Raw genomic sequence first — 21247 nt, 5'->3', positions numbered from 1 at the left:
TTCCTACATTATTTTATATAAAAGATACTTTCACAGAAACGTCATATTCTAGTATTACTGACATGATTCATGAGCTGCACTCATAGCTTTCTTGTGAACCGATTGCATAAAGGAGAAAAAGATTTAGCACTGTGGAACGTGCAGTCCCCACCGACAGCAGCCAGCACCACAGTTTAAAATCACGCCCCAAGATCTTGCCTTTTTAGTTGCGTATCAAGTTTATAATTCATGACCAAAATTCAAAAAGTCTGTCCTTTTTTCTGATACGATAGCAAATGATTTAAAAATAGAGAAATTCAAAATGACCAGCGCACACAAAAAGAGATGAGAGGCCTTTAATAATGGCCCAGAGCTTCCTCTTAGATCTGCTAACCTTTAATCTCTTGCAAGAAATGGAGATTAAAAAATCACCTGCAACGGCTGACAAATTAAGAAACTTGTCCTCTCCCTCCTCTTCTGAATATGTTGTGCGCTCACGATAAGCAACTCACCTTTTGCTGAGAATGATTCTCTTACATAAAGAGACTGTAATGAAGAGCTGCTTTTAAATGCTTAATGTACTTGATTAAGTTTAATTTATGTTAGGCTCTTTCAGAGACCCTACAAGGGCCACTAAGTGCACAGCAAGACATGCATTCTCTGTTTTACTAGTTTTAATTTGTTATTCTCTTTCATCAAAAATTAATAACTCATGCATACAATTTTTCTTTTTTTATTCCATGGTAGGTTGTTTCCCTAATAAGATGCATCGCCTGGCTTTATGTTTATGTATATACTCTTGCATCTGATGCATAATACACTCTCCGGCTATACTGTTGTGCTGTGGTATATGTCATTAATAGTCTGTCAGAACTGCTGGGCACATCCTTTAATAATAAAAAGGGTGTATTGCCGGGTGTCACTTTCTCTTTCACAGCCGAGAAGTAGGAATCCTGCAGAGTTGTGGTTAAGGAGCCCAAATCCTCAAAGCTTTCCATCCTTACTGTACACATTCTGAATTATCCTACTGTACAGACTGAAGTGCTAGTGTTTTTTCCCCCTTATGACATATCAAGTTCTATGATGTGACTGTTTCTCTCACCCTTTTCCTTGATGATGGTAGTTTAGTCATTGTGAGTTGAGAAATCCATTCCCTGTCTCTTTGTTTAATGTGACAAAGTAAGAACTTGATCTTAGTTTGTTCAAAAAAGTCAGCATGAGTCTCGTGTTTAACTTCTTTTAATGTGTTTGTCTGTGATTTTTTTTTTTTTAAAATGCTAAACATGCAAACAGATAAATCGGCAACGTTAATTCTGTACCAAGCCGCATGACTGATCTGCTTCCTGCCATGTCTCTGCTTTTTATCTATCTCTCTTCTCACTCTCTTTCTCCCTCCCTTTCTTTTTCCCCCTTCCTCTATTTTGTGCCTTCATGTGTGGCAGTTGATAAAGTTACGTGAAGAGGTAAGTGTTGCTCTTCCTTCGTGTTCTGGTCCTCTCATTCCCGCAGATCCTTCATTCATTTTCCTGCTTCGTCAGAATAAAAAGGCGCAGTTCTGATTTTATAGTCTCTTTTGATAAAGCTCAAAATGAGGCTCGTTTCTACATACTGCTCTATGAGGAACGGAATCAAAGCTGTTTCACTCAAACCTTAAAAGATTTAATCAGCTTGTCAAAACAGTCATCAAATATGAAAACGCAGTGTGACATGATGTTACAACAAAATGAGAGGGGATATGTAGATAAGCTTTTATTCTCTTTACATACTTGCTCATTTTAAATTAGTAGTTACATCGTTTTTTTTTTTAATATCAAGGACACTTTTACATTGTTCATGAACATCTATACAGGATCACTCGATAAATCTCACATCTGCATGCTTTTTTAAATCACCTCGACTCCTGTAGTGCCTGCACAAAAGTCAGCTACTTACGTGTTTAAAAGGATAGTTCACCCCAAAATGCTGTTCCAAACCCTTCTTTCTTCCATGGAACACAAAAGGTCACCATTGAGTTTTATTGTATGGAAAACAAGATGTAATGAATGTGAATGGTGACTGAGACTAACATACAGGGGTTGGGGAGTTACGGAATACATGTAATGGGATTATGTATTTAAAATACAAAATATAAGTAACTGTATTCCACTACAGTTACAGTTTAAATCATTGGTAATTAGAATACAGTTACATTCAAAAAGTATTTTGATTATTGAAGAGATTACTTTGCATTTTATTGTCATTTGTTTCATTTAATATTTAGTCCTTTCAGATGGAAAACATTTATACATATAAATGATGCGATCCAAAGTGCATTTGTACAGCGGTGAAACACTTTCTTATGATGTGTTACATTCATACGAGCAGACAGAGAACTAAATTTGAAGTAAGTTTGGAGCAGAAGAAATAGAGATAAACCTTGTGTAAATTGTCAGCTTTATGCTAAGCTAAAATGCTATTTCTAGCCATTTTACATGCACATTACCAGGCACGATCATATTTTTTTTTGTCAAGAAAATTCACGTTGGATCATAATTTCTTTTTTTCTAGTAAGAACTTTGATATTAGGGCAAAAATCTTATTCTTGATGATAATTTTTGTATTGTTTTCCTGTAAAAATATCTAAAAATCCTTAAAACAAGATCAATTTGATTAATCTTGTTTTAGAAACAACACTGCATAAGATATTTAGGTTTTTCAGAGAATGTATTTTTAACATGTGTATTTTGTGTTACTGAACTGGCAGAGTTTTTATAGTCAAAACAAGTGAAAAAATCTCCCAGTGCTGAAGAAGTAATCCAAAGTATTTAGAATACATTACTGACCTTGAGTAATCTAACAGAATACGTTACAAATTACATTTTACAGCATGTATTCTGTAATCTGTAGTGGAATACATTTCAAAAGTAACCCTCCCAACCCTGCTAACATATAGTATGCTTAACATCATCTTTTGTGTTCTACATAAGAAAAAAGTCAAATGGGTTTGGAACAACATGAGGCTAAGTAAATGATGACTATCCCTATAACACTGTAATGCTTTGTTTCATTTACAACACAAAGAAAATGAGCTATTTTATTATCATCAGTTTTAGTAATTTATTAGCACACGTGGCTCTAAATATAACAGAATTGTGGAATTACAGTCAACCCATGCCGAGTTCTCTTTGTGCCATGTTAGGAAACAGCCCGCAGATGTTTCCCCCACTCAGCGGATGAGAATACAATAGCCTGCCTTTTAGTCCAAGATAAGGCGACGTTTTATTATGTCTTTTTGTATTTGTTGCATTCATCCAATTTGGAAGTGAGCATGTAGATTACAGCAAAAAGGCCGCCATCTCAGTCTACGTGTGTTTGTGTGTGCATTTGCTCGCCGGTATCTTCATCTCCTGTCTAGGGTTGTAAGTGCATTAATGGGTCTGTGTGTGTGTGTGTGTGTGTGTGTGTGTGTGTGTGTGTTTTGCTGTTTGGACTTGGGATTCCCCTATTCATAGACAAATGCAGCCACACACAGACTACAATATCTAAAGATCTTCATTCATAAAGGAAGCCTCCTCTCTCGGTGGAGGAGTTGGTAGCACTGCATCATGGTTCTGTCTGCCTTTGTAAAGATGTTTACTAAGTGATTGCTTATCTTTTGAAGATAACACTATTTAGAATGCACATTTTCTGATCTCCTCTGTCTTTTGAGGACATTGTAAAGACGCATTAAATATTTATGGTTGCAAAAATTAAAAACCTTATTTTCCCTACAGTCATCAGACATGTGAATAGCGAAACGACACTTGCGTCATTTCATTAATTCATTTCAGCTGTAAGTATATGTCAACTGGTTATGTAAAAAAGGAAATCAACACAAATTTCAATTTAATGATCTTGAGTGGCTGATAATTCTCTTTACTCTGTGTTTTCCTGGCTTTAAAGGAATATTCCTGGTTCTGTACGAGTTAAAGGAATATTCCGGGTTGAATACAAGTTAAGCTCAGTCGACAGCATTTGTAGCATAATGTTGGTTACTACAAAAATTTATTTCATCCCTCCTTTTCTTCTTCTTCTTCTTCTTCTTCTTAAAAACAAAACAAAAAAAAAAGCAAAAATCAAGGTTACAGTGAGGCACTTAAAATGTGAATGGAGCCAATTTTTGGAGGGTTTAAAGGCAGAAATGAGAAGCTTATAATTTTATAAAAGCACTTACATTAATGGTGTTATATGTAATATTTTTACTGTACTAAATCATAAAATGAGCATAATATGTCATTAGAGAATTAGGAAACATGCTAAGTTGAAATACAGGCTTCTTCGATAACAATGCTACAGCCAGTTTATTCTACTTTGAAGTTTCCATTCCGGACCGGAATTTCTGTTTATGTTTTGGCCTAACATAAGCTTAAAGCCCAGAAATCCTTTAAAACAGATGCTGAGTTGGCTAATTTGCGTGTCAACATTCTGACAATCCGCATGAGCATTGAGTCCGGGGCGGGGCAGACAACTCTCTAATATTTTGAATTTGGACTGCAGTACCCATTTCAAACGCTTGTTGTCAATCTTACATATAGCACCTTTAATTCTTCTGATAAAACGTATGTATTATTTGAGCTGTAAAGTTGTTTAAATTGTAATTTTTACAGTCATTTTAGGGTTTTAGGAGTTGTTGACATTACATCGTCATGGTAATGAAGTTGTAAAATTTTATAACTTTACACAGAGAAGGTTAGTAAACTATTTTATCACACTAAAATCATGTTAACACGCACATTGTTTATGTCTTCTGACTATACATTTGTAACAGTGAGTATTTTAATATGTACGGATTGGCCTCATTCACTTCCATTGTTAGTGCCTCACTGTAACCCAGATTTTAATGTTTTGTTTTTTTTAAAGAAAAGGAGGGACAAGTCAAAAGAAATGTTTGTGGTAATCAATATTATGCCACAACTGCTATCAACTGAGCTTAACTTGTATTGAACCTGGAATATTCCTTTAATGTTGAATACCAGAAAAAATAAATAATATAGTCTCACCCCCTTATTTTATTTTTTTAAAGCAAAAATTGTGGTTACAGTGAGGCACAGTCCAAAAATGCTAAGATACACATTGTTCCAAAAGTATATCCACAAGACGTAAACATTATACATGTTAACATGATTTTAGTCTGATAAAATCACTTACTGTACTATCCTTATCTATGTAAAGTTTTGGTGATATCCATTAACAAGTATACAGGGTTTGTAAATTGTAATATTGAACATAACTTTGCACAGATAAGGTTAGTAAGCTATTTTATCATATAATGATATAATGTTTATGTCTTGTGTCTATGCTTTTGGACTGGCTTGATTTACTTCCATTGTAAGTGCCTTACTGTAACTGCGATTTTTGCATAAAATAAACGAGGGACAAGGTGACATTTTTTTGTTTTGCTTTTATCTTTAACATTATGCCACAAATGCTGTTAATTGAGCATTACTTGTTTTGACCTGGAATATTCCTTTAAACTACCAAAATCATTTAAGTAAACAATACAGACTCTGATAGATCAGGCTGTGTCATGCTAGACCATCCTCTTCGCTCAGATATGAGAAGAAATACAGCAATGCCTCTGGTTTGGAGTATCTTTGTAAACTATGTTGACTCCTGTGTCTGTGTTTGGGTAGTCACACAAAAGTCAGTCTGTTTGTGTGTGCATGCCTTTGAACAATCAGTATATTGTTTAGACCTCTTCACTTCATGTTGCGGAATAATCCCATTCGTACGAGAGCCATACCATCCTCCTGCATTTATAATTTACAGCCCCTCACGGTTCTCCGTTCTTTGCTACCTTGACTTGTATTTTTCTATTTTTTCTGTTGTTGTTGTTTTTCCCACATGGCCAAACAAAATGGGAGTATAGTATTGTTTCAGCCTTGGGTCAGGAGACACCCTCTTTCCACCCCTGAATGTGCTGCTGTTGAATCAGATTTGATTTTTCCTTTTCTACACACTTCAGCTCTGTCTTTTCCTCCCATTTTACTGAATTTTAATCAAAGTCCATACAGTTTATACACACTTAGCCTGCTTTTTAAAACTGTTCTTTTTCCTCAGCTGGAAAACATGTTTAAATATTTAGCAGCCTTATTCACAACTGTTTGACACTTGTAATTCCTTTTCTTACAAGTCCCAAACAAATGGTGGAGAAGATCACATAGTCAGTCTGAATCATAGCTGTCATCATTATTCACTTTGACTCTTCCCCCATTTGAAATAATAAGGAATCATCAAAACTTTTGAAATTTGCGATTGTAAGCGCTAGTGTTTGATATAGAAAAAAGAGGGAAGGGAAGACAATCCTTTTGAGTCGCGTTTGCATTGTTCCTGGGTTCCACGGTAATAACTTACAACTGAAGTGTGGCTAGAAGAGAAAGAAAAAAACAAAAAAATATTTCTCATTTATAATATCTAAGAACGTCTTTGTAGAAAATGTAGGTGTCAGATAAAAAGGCATACATGCACTGGCACAAATGAGAAGGGGCGCACACAGAGGCGGTCGTAGGCACACCGATATTTATCATGCCCTCTTCAAAAGAAGCTTCTGTTGAACTCCATAAGACCAAAAAAGCGAGACAATTTTGACAGTCCTGCCGCTCTAATGCCGAATAAAGCAGAAGCTTTTCTTTTATTCAGGTCAGTTTGTGGGGGAATGAGGATGAGTGATATGCATCCTGGGCCTTTTGTTTTACTAAATCTCTCTGATATATTATGATAATGTGTCTTTGAGTCAAATATGTTCTTTTACTCGTAGTCATCTCCCAACTGTACTTGGAAATGCTTTGGATCCACAAGCAGGACATTTATTGAAAACAAAACCACAGGAGAAACGAAGGTGTCGTTTCTTCCATTTCTAGAATTAAAGTTATTCTCTTTGATAGGTGACTCTTTCGTTGTGTCGTCATGACTCCACCCAATCTTCACCTCCCCACACACCATAGACATCTACCCACCCCCCCCACCCAAAAAAATAGACAGAGGGAGTGAGAATAAGCAAGGGAGAGAAACTCAAGAAAAAGCTTTGAAGTGGCTTTCCAGCGCGCGAATATGCTGGCCGTCTCCCCGAGACGTGTCACCTTTGCCGAGAGGGAATAGGAAAATCATGTTTCGAATGGTAATGATAACATACTAATCACTTGAGCTCTTTGAAGACAGGGGAGCGAGCTACTCTGTCAGTATCCCCGGCTGCTGTGTGCTTCCAGGCACACATGCACATCCCTGGTCTAGGTGTATTAGTTTAAGCGGTGCATGTCAATACGTCCCCTCCATCTCAACTGATCCAGAGGGGCTCATTAGGCAGAGATGGCTCCCTTTTCCCCATATGCACTCACACCCCCGTTCTCTATCTCTCTCTCTATCCCTCCCTCCATCTCCCACTAACACCCCCTCCCTTAAACTATTAAAAAAAGTATTTCACCTATTTTAAATGACATCTGTCAACCGAGAGGAGGAGAAGAAAAAAAGTTGAGACAGACTTTCCCTTCTCTTTGATTGTCAAAAAAGTGGAATGTCGTCTATTTTTCATTTCATTTCCTTGGAGTGATTAGCAGTTATATATTTTGACAGCTTAACTAGAACTGGAAACTCTTGTTGCATGTAAACAGGAATAAAGGTTAACTGTTCTATAGAAATAGAGTTACCTCTCTAACTATTTTAATATTAGGTATTTATGCTGGGTAGTGGTCTAACTTGGTGTTCAAAGTCAAAAATGATGTGACTTATCAGAACATGATGCATGTTTTCAGTATCTACTGTATAAAATGCTGGCTGGGTATATCTTTCCTTAACACAACACATGTGCATATGTTATTGATGGATTTTTCATCAACTTAAGGCACTTTTAGCATGGTGGACTTCTGACTAGTTTTTTAAAATTTGTCTACTAACAATGTGCAACAGTTTATGTACATGCCTCACAGGAGATTTATGTCATTTTTATAATTTCTTTCTGGAAGTCATGAAAATTCCCACCACTGTGTCATTTCAACCACATCTCAAATATCTGTATTGTGTTTAATAGAATTCTATGGGGAAAATTACAGTAATGGAAATTACATTTTTAACATTTCTAAAACATAATGGCCATCCTTATCTTACTAAGACTATTTACATAGCTAACATTTTATAAATCGTAAATACATACGATTAAATATTCAGACTTTTTGCGTCATTTGGAAAAGTTACAGCTTGATTGGAAATGAAACCCAATAAAAATAGCTCTTAAAGAGCATGCTTGAGATGAAATTTGGTAAGTGATATTTACCTGGATTTTCTTTGTTTTCTTAAAATTACTTACCAAATTTAATCTCAAGCATGCTCATCACGGACACTTTTGTTCACTTGGTTAACATGTAGACAAAAAAATAATTAAAAAATAAAAATATCAGGGGTAAAATTGTTTGGTTTGGTGGAAATTATGCCACAACTGTGGGACATATATGTAATTTTTTTTAATATTGACAGAAATTGTTTTCACACAATAAATATTGAAAAGGTTTATATTTATTTCACTCTTGTTTATTATCATAGTTTTAAAAATATAATAATTTCTGTTTTTATAATGGATTTTAATAGAAATGGTAGAAGTGAAGTGCGAGCTGATACAATCACTGTTAATACTAGCCATGATTTGTGTGTCAGTAGATGAAAATTATTACTTACATTCTCTATAATTTAATGGAGCCTACTTCCATGTATATAAAAGGAGCATGTCCAAAATAATGTAAGTCCATATTTCTATTCTTATAATTCATTACATACAGTCCATTTACACTACCAACTTCTTATGAATGACTTCCTGTCTTTGTTTATATCGTTTCTGTTTGAGGGAATGGACAGTAAAATAGGACACAGACGTACCGGAGTAGAACCTTGCACTTAAATTGCACTTGACCCGATTAGCATCTTGCTCACGTGATTTCGCCAAGCCCACTTATGCCTAGACTTAGCGCATGCTTGCACGAAAATATCACAACTTCATGGCCATGCCCATTGACTTTACGCTCATAACTTATAGCATAGCGCTGTGCTTAGCACTAGCACTCTTAAAATTTGTCCCTTGGTCTCTATACATAAAAGGCGTTTAATGAAGGCCTAGTAAAATGTTTAAAAGTCAGTTTTCATATAACAAAAAGATAAATTTGAAATCTGTCCAATTGAATAAAAATCAATCCCTGGGACATGAAAGTGATCGGAGTTGAAGAAACACCCTAATATGCATAGTGTATTTTATATATCATGTTATGTTTATTAATTTGATATGTAATATATTAATAAGAATATGCATGCATATTTGTGTTTAATTTCCCATTCTCACCTAATTATAAGGGGTATAGTGTTTAAGTGTCCTGTATTTATTCCCCTCGTTATCAAAAGTTAACGAGTTTCAAACCACTTCACAGTTATCATTACTTTCAGTATGACCTAGGTTAGTAGGCTTATGAAATGTATTTGTCTTTATTTGAAAGATCAAAATTCAGCCCACTATGTGCAATATTAATGTGTCTGGCTCTTGATCATGGTGTTTGTTTTAATCTCACATTTATGATTTCTGAGTTTGTACATCTACAGTATAACTGAACACAAGTTGATCGACCTTTCCTTGAAAAATTTACATGCCCTTTTTGCATTATTTACAGTGACCCCTAAACATCAAATAAGCATTAGATATCAGAGTGTAACTTAACTTAAAAGTAGGTATGAGACAATATGGTTATCTCACGATATGGTTCAATAAACGATATGAGGTTCTCGATTCAAAATAATCTTGATTCGATATAATAGCAATTAAATTACAAAATATTACAGTTTTTTTTCTGATAAAATGTTTGAGAAAAATACACATTATAATTTCAAAATAAAGTTCTTTAATAGACAATATAAATGTTCAGAGTTTAAATAATAAGAGTTGCTCATATTTTCTCTATAAGAAAAGATCGCAAACAAATAAGCTTTCAAAAATAGTGGGCTACTTTCATGCTTATCAGGTGCAGAACGAGCAATAACACTGAACAAAATCTGTCCTGAAAAATGTATGTGAAAGTGCATATTTATATTTTAATAATTTAAATCAGCAATATAATAATCGAAATTTAACTTTGTAAAAATACAAATATTCTACATTATATTAATATAATATAATTAATATAATTAATATAAAATAATGATATGAGCTATCACTGTTTGAAATAATGTGTACAATTAAAAACATTGCGGTTACGTTCATTTGTATAAGAAACGCTAAAAAGGTTACTGTCATTTTAAGGGTTTAACGAGTGGCTTACAGTGTTGATGTTCTGCGAACATCAACGAGAATCTCTTGGTTTCTTTAGCGCATCCATCCTGCGTGAGATTAAAATAATATTTCTTTTTACTTTTTTATCTGACTGTAAAAAACAGAAAGGATATTACACATTATTACAAGGACACATTATTCAATGAAAGTGGAGTGCGCCTCATCTTTGAACACACACTACATGGAGGATACAATTTTAATCTCAAGCACTTGTCATTAAAACAAGGCGATTCCGGTTCTTAAATTTCTCAAAGCTAAATTCAAGCAACTTTAAGCACTTCAAAGACCTTGTGTGAACCCTGTAAACAGTGTAGAAAAAAGCGCAGTAGTGGTCAAATCAAGCGATTTGAGAGATTATGATCTTTGACAAGTCATTTCATTTATGATCACATGGGACGGAAAACAATGTTGCAAAATTCGAAATATCAAGTTATGCCATGGTATGGTTCATCATTTCTTTGGTTGGTAATATGTCAAAATTCAATATATTGTCTCATCCCAACATAAATGACTCTTATTTCTTAAAATGTATTTAGTTTTGAAGAATAAAAAAAATTAAAAAAAGAGAAAATAGTTAGTGTACTGAGCTTTAGGGTGGCATCCTGAACAACTCAGACTGTGGGTAATTTGAAGCAGCAATTGAAAATATATTACAGCTCAATTAACCATCCCTCCCATGCTAATCTTTGCCCTGGCACTAAATGTGAGGTAATGAGATCTGGCAACACCTTTAGAACAAAGCTATTCAAAGAAGGAAGCTTCAATTAAAAGGAAGGAAGGGTGTAAGATTTAAGAACCGTCCTTTTTTTTTGTATTTGGGATTTACGTGAGGATCGGTCCAATTTGTTATAAAACGCAACTTGCAATTAGATGTTCTTGAATCAATATTTGATTTCAATTACAACAAAGTGATTTGTACACTTTTGTCATAGTGTGCCTGTTATTGTGTTGGCTGTTATCAAAAATGCCTCTGTAAATTATTTCCCAGTCTTCTCAATCACTCATTGTTTTCTCTCTTTCCATGGTTTGGTTTACAGAGAGCACATCTGTTGGACAACACAGAGAGGCTGGAAAGGTCATCTCGGAGGCTGGAAGCTGGCTACCAGATAGCTGTGGAAACGGGTAGGCATTCTGGGTAGCGGGGTGAGTGACAGCAAATTGTCTCGCATGTATGCGAGGTAGAGAGAGAGAGGAAAAAATATGGCTTGACGACTGGTGACATTTTCAGAAACACATCAAAGCCAAGCAAGGGAGAGAGAGGTGTAGAGCAGCAGCCGCAGTACTGTTAGGCTCACACAAAACACATCGCCTTATTTCCATTCACCTACCTGTGTGTGTGTGGCATATATATATATATATATATATATATATACATACGGTATATGTGTGTGATAGAGAGAGAGAAATATTTTTAAAATGGGTACCAAATGATGGCGTGTCGACTAGAATGAACAACAACAGCCTGCCACTACATTCCTGCAATCTTAGAGCTAAATAAAGACGAGATCTTTTAAGAAACCCATTTCTAAATAAAACACCCTAAATGTCACCTGATTCACATTTGTTTTAATGTTAGTTTTCATCTTTAAATACAAGAAAATAAGCTAATTTAGATCTGAAATAGATTAAATCAGTAGGCATCAATTTTTTTCAGCCTGACTGTCACCATGTTGTTGAGGCAGAGTGTATTCCTTGGAGACATATCAAAGCTCATTCTTCAAGAAGCTACTGGCTTTCTTTGGCTTCCACCGTAGTTTTGAAAAGTTTGTTAATTTACACTATAATGGTTGTGTGCCGTTGACACAGTGAATAATTTAAATCAAGAAAGGGTTGCACAGACCATTGGTGTTTGATGTCTTGCAAGAGCAACTCACAAATTCATAATGCATTCTGCATCCTCTGCTTAAAAATGTAGTTTAATTTATTTTGGATTCTCTCAATCCAATGCTTGATTTTTTTATTTTTATTTTTATTTCCACCCCACATAAGATTTTTCCTTTTCAGTTCACCGAACGAAGACCCTTTAGTTTTTCTGGTATGCTGACATATTTTTTACTTATGTCTGCCCAATTGAATTGCTAGTAGGTACCAAAGCAGAAAGCCGTACACTCCAATGGCATGATCAGACCCCCTGTGAGAAGAGTTTTCCCCTTAAAGGACATCTTCTGCTTCTGAGACCCCTCATTCGGCACAATGCGGCACTGCTTCCACTCTCTCTATGTGGGAACCACAAATGCAGAACAATGGCTGTTTACTCAGCCTTTCTCTAACAGCGTTAAAGTGCAACTCAGCCTGTGATCCTAATCCCTGATCCCCTTACCCCACTGACCACCCCAACACTCTCACTACACACACCTGCGTCTTCAAAACGTAGCGGCAGGTAGTCCTAAACTGAAGTGGCCCTAGGAAGGACAACCCTGTACTTTTGGGATTTGGGCACAGCAACCATGCACAAAATGCACAGTGAGCACCTGGCACAGAGTCTGGGTAAACACAACCCACTCTGGTGGCTGTTAAGAAGCTAAAGGGATAGAAGTTCTTTGTTTTAGTTGCGGTAGTGACCCTCAGTCCCCGTGTCACACTGTGGCAGATCGCCCAGTTTGTGGACTGTGTTTAAATTTACTCAAGTGGCAAACCACACCTGCTACAGCGTCCGCCATAAAGTATCTTTGTGTTTCTGTTAGCCTATATATATATATATATATATATATATATATATATATATATATATATATATATATATATATATATACACACTACCGGTCAAAAGTTTTGAAACACTTGACTGAAATGTTTCTCATGATCTTAAAAATCTTTTGATCTGAAGGTGTATGCTTAAATGTATGAAATTAGTTTTGTAGACAAAAATATAATTGTGCCACCATATTCATTTATTTCATTATAAAAGTAATGTTAAATAAAAAAGAAATTGTGTATCAAACTTTTGACCGGTTGTGTGTGCGTGTGTGTCTGTGTATATATATATATATATATATATATATATATATATATATATATATATATATATATATATATATATATATATATATATATATATACAGTTGAAGTCAGAAGTTTACATACACCTTAGCCAAATACATTTAAACTCAGTTTTCTACAATTCCTGACATTTAATTGTAGAAAATATTCCCTGTCTTATGTCAGTTAGGATCACTACTTTATTTTAAGAATGTGAAATGTCAGAAAAATAGTAGAGAGAATGATTTATTTCAGCTTTTATTTCTTTCATCACATTCCCAGTGGGTAGTATTTGGTAGCATTGCCTTTAAATTGTTTACATTTACATTTACATTTATTCATTTGGCAGACGCTTTTATCCAAAGCGACTTACAAAAGAGGAAATAAACAAAAACAAAAGTGAATTATCTTAAGGAGATAGTGGTATGAAAAGTGCCATACTACAAAGTTTCACTAGCATCAGAATAGTATTCAAAACAGATTAAAAGTGCAACAAGAATTTTGTTTTTATTTTTTATATATATATTAATGACTGTGCTCATGGAAAAGATGTGTTTTTAGTCGTTTTTTGAAGACAGAGAGTGAGTCAGCTTCACGGATGGAGTTGGGAAGGGTGTTCTACCAATGTGGTATGATGAAGCTGAAAGTCCAGGAAAGTGTTTTGGTGCCTCTTTGTGTTGGTACAACAAGGTGACGTTCCTTAGCCGACCGCAGGCTTCTAGTGGGTCTTGAGATATTGCTTCAATATATCCACAGAATTTTCCTTCCTCATGATGCCATCTATTTTGTGAAGTGCACCAGTCCCTCCTGCAGCAAAGCACCCCCACAACATGATGCTGTGACCCCCATGCTTCACGGTTGGGATGGTGTTCTTCGGCTTTCAAGCCTCACCCTTTTTCCTCCAAATATAACGATGGTCATTATGTCCATACAGTTACATTTTTTGTTTCATTAGATCAGTAGACCAGAGGACATTTCTCCAAAAAGTAAGATCTTTGTCCCCATGTGCACTTGCAAACTGTAGTCTTGTCTTTTTTATGGTGGTTTTGGAGCAGTGGCTTCTTCCTTGCTGAGCAGCCTTTCAGGTTATGTCGATATAGGACTCGTTTTACTGTGGATATAGATACTTGTCTACCTGTTTCCTCCAGCATCTTCACAAGGACCTTTGCTGTTGTTCTGGGATTGATTTGCACTTTTCACACCAAACTACATTTATCTTTAGGAGACAGAATGCGTCTCCTTCCTGTGCATTATGATGGCTGCGTGGTCCCATGGTGTTTATACTTGCGTACTATCGTTTGTACAGATCAACGTGGTACCTTCAGGCATTTGGAAATTATCCCAAGGATGAACCAGACTTTTGGAGGTCCCTTTTTTTCTGAGGTCTTGGCTGATTTATTTTGATTTTCCCATGATGTCAAGCAAAGAGGCACTGAGTTTGAAGGTAGGCCTTAAAATACATTCACTGGTACACCTCCAATTCAGTACACCTCCTATCAGAAGCGAATTGGCTAATTGTCTAAAGGCAAATACATACATAAATTATAGCGTAGTGAGAGCAAAAATATCAGTGTACTTGCAAATGGTGTGTAAATTGTACATTTGACATTTACTATACAATTATGGTTACATTTACATTACATTAATTAATATTACATTAATATTCATGGCACTGTCTTATTACGTAATTGGGTAATATTAATAATGTTTTAAATGTAATTTAATATTTAATTATTTATTTTATCTGCTCATTTTATTTAACACTATTGTTTAACAGACTCATTTGGATCATAAATGTAAAATGTTTTGTAAATATTTTTATTAGAGGAACATATTTAGAGTTCTAAATTCAAAACTTCAAAACCAGCTATTTTTGTTTTTTTTTGGATAAGCTTATATTGAATTTTGACATTTACATTTTAGATAGTAATGAGACATATGGTGAGTTTATAGCAAAATATTAAAGATCTTCCATATTGTGGGGCTTCCTCAAATCAAAAACTTGGAACAGCCACCAAACTTCAGATATTTGAGACTTTTGAAAAAGGAAAAATAATCATTTGTGTATTTTTGTACTTCCACTATTGGTTTGTTAGTCAGTGCCATGATGATTTAGTGTGCACTGCGTTCAATCCAGCAACAGCATGTCAGGAGCACTGCAGGCCCTCTGAGAGATATTGTGAGTGCTCTCTGGACATGCCTAGCTTTTTACCAAACTGTTTGTCTCATAAATAAAGTATGGGTCTTGATTAGGAGAGGGCACCCCCTTTAAAGCTGCCTGAACCAGAGGCGCACCGGCCTGAAAAGAGCCTGGAGTATAGAAGGAGGGAGCAACACAGCCAATTGGAAGGCATTTAAATCAGAGCTGTCCCAGATCCCACGAACGTTAAATAAACCTAATCAAAGAAATGCCTGGCTGTTTATAAAAGCCAAGGAAGTATATGTTTAGTATGGTGGAAAATAAAATACCTTGGGGGTATAATTCTGTTGTCATCTTTAGGAATGCTAGAGAATTTTGGAATATTTAGTCACATTTTATCCTAAGAACACATGAAGAATTATTCAATCGTAGAGTTTATGGAGCATTATTTTTTGACTAGAAAATGACCTCGAAATATATTAATTAATCAAAATTAATCATAACGGAGTGTCCGATTTTGCTGAAAGCCAATGTAAAAAAATGAGACTCTAGAAACGGTGACCGTAAGGAGCAGAGCGGTGGCCTTTGAATACACAGCAGCCGCTGTGGCATTGGATCGATGGGGCAAATGAAACAAGCTCATTAGGGATTGATTTCAGCAGTGTTTAGATAAGCAGAGTGGGTTGGGGCCTGGCCCCTGGGGCCCTCACCATGGCCCAAAGTTCACGCAGAGCCAGGTAGAGAGTGTCTCCGCAGGCCATCATCTTTATTAGCACCCAGATAAGCTGATTAGACCTTGTCAATCAAAGGGGCCAATGACTCAATCTAGAGGCCCTTCTTTTCTCCTCTCTCTTCTTCCTTTTTTGTCTCTTTTTCTTTTTTTGTGATAAATCATTGAAGCGACCAACAAAGCAGTAGCCATGGCGGCTAAGCTAAGCAGCCCTGCAGTTGTCACCAAGGCAGACGACGCAAGGACCCTGTGATGATGTGTCGACTGTATTAAAGAGTACATCAATTTGTTTGAGAGCGGTTTGATTTTTCTGCAGTGGTATTAAAAGAGCAAGTGGGGGGGAGCACCATCATTGTCGAGGCATGCTTTTACGGGGGAGTTGTGTGTGTCTGCGCTAGAAATAAATAACAAAATAAATAATCGAAGGAAGAAATAAATATGTTTTGTAAACATGATAAAACACTGCTTTTGAATACGAGCATGGGTTTTAAGACATTGCTGTATCAGTTCATGGGTGTCAGAGTGTCCCAGACACACGGCTGTCTCTGTCTCTCTGTCTCCCTCCCTCTTTTCTTTTCTTTCCATGTTATCATTCTTTAATTTTCTTCCCTTCATCCCTAATCTTGCTTATTTCTCTCTCCTCTCCACTTTCTGCTTGTTTTTTGGCATTATGGGAAATTTATAACTTATTAACTCTTTCCTTCGGAATGGTAATTTGGGTTGCCATGGGTTTTTCTTCCCAAGCTCTTAATTTTGAAAACTTTTAATATTAAAAAATTATTTATATAATAACAAATGTCAACATTTAATTTTACTTAATTTGTCAATAATAATACTAATAATAATACTACTAATAATAATATAATTATAATTTTAATAAAATGTCAAAATTAAGTTGGAATCTTTTAATAATGAACTGGCAAAAAACATTTTTTGAATATTAATATGAAAAAATATGATTATTCTTATAATATTTTTATTTTATAAAAAATATATTATAATAATAATATAATTATAGTTTAAATAAAATGTCAAAGTTAAGCTGGAATCTTTCAATAATGAACTGAAAAAAAAATAACATTGAGTAATCTCATAAGCATTATTATGATTATTCTTATATTTTTATTTGATGATAATAATAATAACTTTGCTTTTAGTTCAAGAATTTATTAAAAAATATAAAGAAAAAAACATTACATTATTGAAAGATTTTTGCTTTGTTGATAGTATTCTGAGTATTCTAATTATATCATAGTGTTCTTATGTATTATGAGGTAGCCTTTCTCCCAATAATACATTTTCAGATTTGTATTATTATTTGTTGTTCATTTTAAATATGCACTATTTTTGGGTATTTAGAATGATACAAAAATCAGAAGTGGAAAAGTGTTGCAACACATCTATTTGTGCAGAATAAATTCTAAATGAGATTTCAGTGTTTTTATCCAACCATTTACATTTGTTATAAATGTAATATGTCTGTAATTAATTGTTTCATTGCTTCTCATTATTTATTTCAGCATGGCTGTACCAGTTGATTTCCTTCATAGTATAGTCGTGTTTAAAGTTTTATCCCAGTGCCACTTTTCTCTCTTTAATGAGGACAATTTGGTGAAGTGGATTTCCTCGAGGAATCGCATACCAAATAACTTGGGTTTTTGTAGTTTGCTGAAATCTGAATGCCGTATTGTGTTTCAAAAAGAATATGCCGTTATTTGATAATTGTTTGATTCATGGAGCAGAGCCACAAGAGTTAAATATTTTAACACCAGAGTTTGCAGATATGCAAAAAGAGGAACTTAGCTAGAGTGGATATTGTAAAGACAGTGGTGGGTTTTTGTGTTGTAATGAGGGCATTTTCTCATAGAAAATGTATGTTTTTTTTTTTTTGTTTGTTTTTTTTTTTGTTACAAGGACTATATTTCAGAAGTTTGAATTTATGTATGTTTTTATAGCTTTTTAAATATGGATATGCAATGTAAACCTCTCGTAAAACAGAAATAAGTGACTGTGTGAGTGTAATATAAGGTTTTCTACTCTATAAATCTACCTACGGGTGAGCTGTTTATCGTGAAACCCCCCGGCGGATGAAAGGCGATGTAATAATGATTTTTTTTCTCTCCTAATCGGGCCTTGTCAGGGAGGCGTCTTATCGTGAAGAGGAAAATGACACCGATACTATCGAAGAGCCCAGAGTCCGAGTCTGTGTCATTTCCCCCAATCACACCGGACCCAGCCTTGCCGTATCTAGCACCGCCACAAACGCGAGCAACGCTTTTTTCATCTGGACTTCAAAAACACTCCCCGTCATTAAAATTGCACCCGCGTTCGGCTGCAGGGATCAGCCGCTCCTGAGCGAAAATAGGATGTGGGATAGGAGACTCACTAAATGTGCTAATTCTGTTCTCACATGTTTACGGCTTAATTTTAATCGGTTTGAGCGAGCGAAGGGGGGGTGGGCTTGAAAAAAGCCTCGCATTGCAATAAATCGCCATTATCTTTGACACCGAAAGACTCAGCTGTTCCAAGGATTTGGGGGTCCATGGGCAACAGTATTATATGGAGACATACAAAAGTGTTTACGCTTGAACTGTGGTGGCTGAGGTGCACTCACTGATTTCAGTCTGGCTAGACAAAGGGCCATATTGCACAATGGCAAACCCAGCACACAGGCTCTTAATGCAAGAGCTGAACCAACAAACTTGAGTATCCAGTGTGTATGTGCTTTTGCATCTGTCTGTCTCTAGGATTGCAGATAGAGTGTGCAGGTGTCAACTTGTTGATATATTCGAATCGGTATTGCGATATTTGCTAATGTTATGTGGAATCGTTAACTGTTTAATCCCAAATGCAGTTTGAGGGTTTTTTCCTTTGGGGGTAATGGGGGGACAGATCCACTTGTCTAGATAAACTGTTGAGTGACAGAATAAGAGGTAAACTTTTGAATACACCTTTCCATAACACTTGGCACCGCCTAGATGCATCAAAATCTCCTAGATCCTCAGGATTGAGTTTGAACTAATGTTGGTCCTAAGGTCAAAGGAAGAGCAGAATTTAGTCAGCAAAGCAGGATTTGTTGGGTTGAAGCCCGAGAAAGAGTAAAATGCACTGATTATGTGTAATGCATAAATATTTTGTCATTGTAGTTGTTGAGAGGAATGTAAAAGGGATAAAAGAAAAATAGGGAGGCAATTTATTACAAGCCATAGCATAAATTGCACTTTTAAAAACACTTATACATTTTCATTACATTGCACATTCAGCACATGTAATTCATTGATATTATGCAATATTTACAAATGAGAAAGGGTAGTTGACATGAAATACTTGCTTGTTGAGCACGTTACCGCGGAGACCTAGCGCGTGTGGAGGCGCACAACTCACCACGCCCCCCACCGAGAGCGAGAACCACATTATAGCGACCATGAAGAGGTTAACCCAACGTGACTCTACCCACCCTAGCAACTGGGCCAATTGGTTGCTTAGGAAGCCTGACTGGAGTCACTCAGCATGCCCTGGATTCAAACTTGTGACTCCAGGTGTGGAAGTCAACGTCTTTACTTGCTGAGCTACCCAGGCCCCATAGTGAAAAACTTTTAACACCTAAAGTGTTTAACTTAAAATCTTGATGTTGATAAACAAAAAACAAATTTTACATATTTTGCGTCAACTTGCTCAAATACACATTATGATGAGCACTGTAATGGAAAGTGTTAACTTATTTTTTTTATTAGCTTATTTTATTTTATAAAAATTAGTTTGTAACAATCCTCACCCAACATGTTAAGTAAACTTGTTGTCAGAAAAGTAGTACTTTCTCCAGAGAGAGAGTAAAAAAAAAAAAAATATTTCCAATCATAGGTGTCTGTTTATATCACACACACCGACACACAAAAACAATCTTTCATTGACCTTTGGCTGACTGAGAGAGAGAGTGAAAGAGGGCACTCGAGCTGGATGGCGTTAAATAAAACTGTTTTGGAAGGAAATAGAAGACAAAAGCGAATATCCAGGACCCCCTTGGGCGCTTCCTCATTGGCTGCTTTAAAGAGCTGGCACATCTGAGGCACCGCAATATCAAAAAGCAGAGAGAAAAGTGAAATGAAGTAAAAGGAAAAGTGGAGAGGGGGGAAGGGAGAGTGGCAGTACCTTGTCACTGCGGAATGAGGATCATAAACTGTAATTGTGTGATGGGAGTGACACACTGATGACAGGAGATTGATGGCAGTTGAAAAGCAGCCGTAATTCACTAAGGAGTCACAGAGAGTTGGGTGGCTGATATTAAGAGAGAAAACTAGTCAGACTGAGCTTGAAAAACCTAGGCAGGAAGGCCACATTTTATCTTCCAGTTTTGTTTAGTTTTCCTTTATTTTGTCTTTTCTCTCAGTGCATCTAACCAGAAGCAATGCTACTGAGAGTACTGCATTATTGTCATTACATAAAAATGTTTACAATCAATTTATATTCGTTAGCATTACTTAATTTTAAGTTTATGATATCGAATGCATTAGTTAATGCATTCGATATCATAAACTTAAAATTAAGTATTTTTTAAAAATAAACAAATTATACAGCATTTATCAGTCCTGGTTAATGTTAATTTACAAATACTGTATAGTATTGTTCATTGTTAGTTAATGTCAGTTCATAATGCATTTATTAATGTTAACTTAAAAAAAACAAACATGTTAGTATATGTAGAAATGAACATGTGCCAAGATTAATAAATGCTGTCTGTATAAAGTATTGCTCATTGTTTGTTAACTGTTCTGGTAAGATATGTTAACGGCTACAACCTTATTGTGAAGTGTTACCAAAATATTTGTTGCATTTGTGAATAATATCTCTAAGCATAATAATTAAATTTTATAAACATTTAATCATCAATGCTAACATATTTGGATTTTATTTACAGTATTGTAATAACTTTTGTGAAGAAACAAGGATATGATCTACTGCAAAGATGGAGTGTCCATCAAAATGAAAAACTCACATCAGAGATTTTTTTTTTTTTTTTTTGAATGTTAGAAATATTAGACAGTGCAAAAACACATTTTACTTTTCCTGGGCATTCAGGCCAAAAGTGTTTTTAGATCTGAAAATT

General features: G+C 35.4%; 1 protein-coding gene across 6 annotated transcripts in view; it reads left to right on the top strand.

Annotated features, from left to right (window-relative positions):
* LOC127422940 (vesicle transport through interaction with t-SNAREs homolog 1A-like) overlaps positions 1-21247 on the top strand; it is a 182400-nt gene that overhangs the window by 32370 nt on the left and 128783 nt on the right. For all 6 annotated transcript variants that reach the window (XM_051666837.1, XM_051666835.1, XM_051666836.1 and 3 more), the window contains exon 5: positions 11332-11416. In XM_051666837.1, coding sequence (XP_051522797.1) covers positions 11332-11416 — 85 coding nt within the window. The remainder of the gene's footprint in view (positions 1-11331; positions 11417-21247) is intronic.

Source organism: Myxocyprinus asiaticus, chromosome 32 (genome assembly GCF_019703515.2).
Source record: "Myxocyprinus asiaticus isolate MX2 ecotype Aquarium Trade chromosome 32, UBuf_Myxa_2, whole genome shotgun sequence".
NCBI lineage: Eukaryota > Metazoa > Chordata > Actinopteri > Cypriniformes > Catostomidae > Myxocyprinus > Myxocyprinus asiaticus.
Note: the sequence above shows the minus strand (reverse complement) of the source record. Positions and strands in the feature narration are given on the sequence as shown.